The sequence below is a fragment of the Chrysochloris asiatica genome, unplaced genomic scaffold, assembly GCF_000296735.1.
Source record: "Chrysochloris asiatica unplaced genomic scaffold, ChrAsi1.0 scaffold00333, whole genome shotgun sequence".
Taxonomy (NCBI): Eukaryota; Metazoa; Chordata; class Mammalia; order Afrosoricida; family Chrysochloridae; genus Chrysochloris; species Chrysochloris asiatica.
In genome coordinates, this window is record NW_006408851.1 from 2,202,491 (window position 1) to 2,207,478 (window position 4,988).

The 4,988-nt window shown below is 43.3% G+C and overlaps 1 protein-coding gene across 1 annotated transcript in view; it reads left to right on the forward strand.

Annotated features, from left to right (window-relative positions):
* The first annotated feature begins 878 nt into the window (after window positions 1-878).
* Window positions 879-4,988, forward strand: part of LOC102825202 (HLA class I histocompatibility antigen, B-7 alpha chain-like) — a 17,482-nt gene continuing 13,372 nt past the window's right edge. Inside the window, exon 1 of the mRNA XM_006875685.1 lies at window positions 879-936. Within this exon, the coding sequence (XP_006875747.1) occupies window positions 879-936 (58 nt within the window). The remainder of the gene's footprint in view (window positions 937-4,988) is intronic.

The following is a 4,988-nucleotide window of genomic DNA, read 5'->3' on the forward strand; positions in this document are numbered from 1 at the left end:
AGACCTGGATCTCAAAGCAGGGTCTTGGATGTGGTACACGTATGTGAGACATGAGCATTCAACCAGAGGCATGAGGAGCCAGGAAGCAATATCTGAAACTGCAAGATGTTGTCAAGAATTTCAGGAACCTGCTGAGACTATCCCTGCATGTTCCCCTGCTTTTAGCCCCTATAAAACCCCCAAAGGGGGTTTTATAGGGGCTAAAACTGAGCTTTGGGAGATATTGCTGTCGGTGGCATGTTTCCCCTGTAAGGTCCCTGTTTTTAAATTAACCCTTGCATTGCTGTTTCACATCATGACTTTCTTGTCTTTTGTAGCCCAATCTGGTAGCACCGTTGAATGGATCTGTCTCAGAGTGACCCTGTATAGGGTTTCTGAGGCTGTAAATTTTTGCTGGAGCAGAAAACCTCATCTTTCTCCAGTGCAGCAGCTGGTGGGCTCAAACTGGCATTATGTTTCACAGTCCAGAGGTTATCTGAGGGAGCCATTGTGCTCCTTGAGTTTCTTTATCAGACCTTATTTGCATTTCGGGGAGGAAGAAACACCGGCTGTGCTGTGAGGCTGTGAGGCTGTGAGGCTGAGAAAACAGATCAGGGTGAAAACCTGCTTAAGGTTTGTGTTGTCTGGAATGTCCCTGACTGCTGGGTTGACTCTTTGTGGCACTGGGCTACGGAACCAAGTAGTGTTTTCTGTTCTCCGGGATTTTCATCTTTTTCAGGAACCAACTGCAACTAGAATTTCTAACGTGTATGTAGACTGCTGTCAGTTTCTATTCAGAAGCTCCTCCCACAGTTCCTACCAGATCTAAGTCAGACTGTGCCTGACATTTCAGGATTGATTTTTGGGTGTCTAGTGTTATCCCAATTGTAACAGATGTGATGGTGTGGGCTCTCCTCATTCGCATGCTCCTGAGTTTGCTGCAAGAAGTTCAAACACGTGAGTGGGGCTCTGGGGGAAGGCTGTGTGTCAGGGAAAAGTAACCTGAGAAGTAAGGAGAAGGGTGGGGAAGAGAGGTATCTAAACTGCCATCTGGGGACTCAGGAGTGACTTTTCAGTCACAGTCTAGGTGGGAGCACCGTTGGCCTCTGGCCACCATGGGGCAGCGTGGTGCTAAAAAGGGCCTAAGGCAGATTTCCAGATTTCCATAGCTTGTTTTGCTCATAGTAGAGGCTCTTCATCTTGAAGAGCCACATAGAATAAGGAGCTCTGGTAGCTAGCATAGTGGTTACAAATTGGGCTGCAAACCGCAAGATCAACGGTTTGAAACTACCAGCTGCTCCTCAGGAGAAAGATGAGGTGTTCTGCTCCTGTAAAGATTTACAGCCTCGATCACAACCACCACCACCAGAACAGGGAAGACGGTCCCTAACCCATAGCCCCTGGGCACACAGCTAAGAAAACTCTATGGAGCAGCTCTGCTCCAGAGAAATGGGCTTGTTTTGTTTTTGTTGGCTAGTTGTTTGGCTTGCTCTTTTTTAAAAAGGGGAAATTTGTAGAGTATTTGGAAGGGCAAACCCTGAGTCAGTGCTAGTGATCTCCAAGGTTAAAAAAACAAACATAATCCTTACCATTTAAACTCTATTATTTATTTTCCTATCTTACTATACTAATAAGGGGATCCTGGTGTAGCGCTGTGAGTTAATGCGCCAGACTGCAAAGCTGGTTTGAACTGCAAGGTTGGTGGTTCAAACTCACCAGCTGCTCCTTGGAAACCCTATACAGAGTGGCTATGGGTCAGAAATGACATGCTGGCACTTCACAGCAAACATACTAAGAAGAAACCTTGGTAGTATAATGGGTTACAGGTTGGGCTGCTAACCACAAGGTCAGCAGTTTGAATTTACCAGCAGATGTGCTTGTAATGAAAGATTAACAGCCTCTGAAACCCTCTCTCACTATGAGTCAGAAATGACTTCAGGGCATATCCCGACCACCACCACTATACTAACGGGAGCCCTGGTGTGATGCTGTAGGATTGGCACTGGACTGCTAACTCTCAGGTCAGCTCAAATTTACCAGCCACTATACAAGGTTGCTCTGGTAGCGTAGTGGTTACGAATCGGGCTGCGAACCTTAAGGTCAGCGGTTCGAAACTACCAGGCGCTCCGCGGGAGAAAGATGAGGCTTTCTACTCCCGTAAAGATTTACACCCTCGGAAACCCTGTACAGGGTCGCTACGGGTCGGACCCGACTCGATGGCACTTAACAACAACAACAACAACATACAAGGTTGTATATGAGTCAGAAGTGGTCCAAACTGTACAACTGTAACAACACTGTACTAATGGGAGTGTGGCGGCACTGTAGGACAAGCACTAGACTGCAAATTACAAGGTCAGTGGTTTAAGCCCACCAGCTGCTCCTCAAGAGAAAGATGAGGCTTTCTACTCCCTCCCCCCAAAGATTTACAGCTTCCATCTGTAACCCTATACAGGAGTCCTGGTGTGGCGCTATTGGATAAGCACTGGGCTGCTTATCTATAAGATTGGTGGTTCAAACCCATCAGCCACTCCTCAGAAACCCTACACAGGGTGGCTATGAGTCAGAACTGCGTTGGTGTCACTTAACCTCACTGTACATTATATACCTTGTTTTCTTCAAAATAGAAAAAATTTAAATATAGGCTAAAGATAAAATATTTTAACACTAAAAAGTTATCTTTATCACAAATTTGCCTTTATAATATTATTAATGATATGTTCAAGTGAAGGCAATGTGACTGAATATGCTTGATTATTTCAAAAATTATACTCTAAGTGTGTGATGCAGCCATTTGATGGTCTGGTTCTAGACTGTATTCATTTTGCTTGTTCTTGGTTTTCATGATGGTCAAGGCTTAAAGAGAGATTGTGCTTACACACACAACACTCCTACATTCAAGTGGAAGAAATGCATTACTGATGTACCCAATAAAACCTGACTCATTTTGAAACATCTTACTCCAAATATGTAAAGTTTTTTTTTTTTTCCCCTCCCAGCTGCTAAATATCTATATTCTTTTATGTAAACCAATGAGAAACCAATGCCCAAGCCTCGCTGTCTTCTAGCATGGTTAGTAGCACTGCTGTTGTCAAATTTGAGTGGAGGTGTGGCAGGAAAGGTCACAAGTAAAGGCCATGGCCACAACTAAGTTTCCTATTCAGTGATGTGCTCCGTACCAGATGGCACGATGAGAAATGAAACTCTTCACACTCATTTTTAGCACCAACAGTTTTGTGGGGGAGTTTTCTGATAAATCCATGAACTACACTGACCACATTTTCTTTTTTGAGTCTCACCTTTTTGTGAGTAAGGAAGTTCTAATTAAAGTCTTGGTGTGGTACTGTAGAATAAGTAAGTAGTGGGCCAAAAGCTTGGTCTGAACCACAAGGACAGTAGTTCAAACTCACCAGCCGCTCCTCGGGAAACCCTACAGTGTTACTATGAGTCAGAACAGACTTAACGGTACTTAACCCACTGAGCTTCAGTTTTCTTTCCTCTAAAAGCCTCAGAAACCCTATGAAGCAATTCTATTTTGTGTTATAAGGTCACAATCGACTCTACTGTAGTGGGTAATGGGTGGGAACATGAAGTGTTAAGGATTAAAATAGAAGCACAACATGCTTAATGTAATTGATATTACTAAATTGCATGCCTGAAAATGTTGGCCCGGCAAATGCTGTGTTATATATACTTTGACAATGTTTTTTAAAAAGAAATTAAAACAAACAGCAAGGCTACATACACCGCAAGGACTCCATCCCAATGATAATAATTTTTAGAAACATTTTTTTTTTTCTACTAACCCTAACTGATGTAGCAAGGGGAGTTGAGTGGAAGGATCATGGGAACATTTTTGTAGTTGTGTGAATGGATCTAGCTGCTAGAGTTAGCACTGGGGAGAATGGAAAACAAAGAGTTTGCCATTAGGGTCTTTCTTGTGCCCTTGTTTTTGTTTTTCTCCTCAAACATACTGTGGAATCTTGCACTTCTGAACATCTAGAAGCCTCTCTCACTAAGTCCAGGGCTGTGGTGGGGAGGGTCCTCATGCTTGAGGCTGGAGTTGGCTCAGCAGCAGCTTATCTGTGAGATGCAAAGCTGAGTGTGGGCAAAGATAGTTCCTGTTTATCAGAGGAGGAGTCAAGGCTGGGAGGAAGTGGTGGTGGGAAGTTATATGCCTCATGCTGTCAGGGGCTTGTATTGTGCTTTAAGAATGTAGAGAGGAAAGCAAGGAAGATGTCAGAAGAGCTTGGTAACAAAGAGAAGAAATGGAAACAGCATCAATATAGACAGCAAAGTTTTAATAGCCAGCCTACATTCAGAACTACCAATTTAAAAAGGAAGACAACCCTACTAAAAACAATGATTATGAATACATAGTTTACAAAACAGTAAGTTAAAAAAACGTATTTTTTTAACCTTGCCTAAAAAAAGGACATTAAACGTCTAGTTGTTGTTATTGTTGTTGTGAAGTACCATGGAGTCGGTTCCAACTCAGTGATCCTGTACAGGGTTTTTGAGGAGCAGCTGGTGAGTTTGAACCACTGACTTTGTGGTTCTAACCGATCTTGCGGTCAGTGCTTATCCTACAGCACCAAGTTGTCAAGTGAGTTCCAATTCATAATGGCCCCATGTACAACAGAACAAAACCCTATCTGGTCCTGCACTATCTTCATAATCCTTGCTATGTTTGAGTCGTTGCTACAGCCTCTGTATTAATAGGTCTTCCTTTTTAACTGACCCTCTACCAACCACGATGTCCTTCTCCAGTGACTGGTCCCAACTGACAACATGTCCAAAAGTATGTGAGATGAAATCTCCCCATGCTCACTTCTAAGGAGCATACTGCCTGTACTTCTTCCAAAACAGATTTGTATGTTCTGGTCGTTATTAAACACCACTGAATCGGTTCTGACCCATAGCAACCCTGTATAGGGTTTCTGAGAAGCAACTGGTGGGTTAGAACCACTGACCTTATGTTTAGCAGTCCAGTGCTTATTCTACAACAC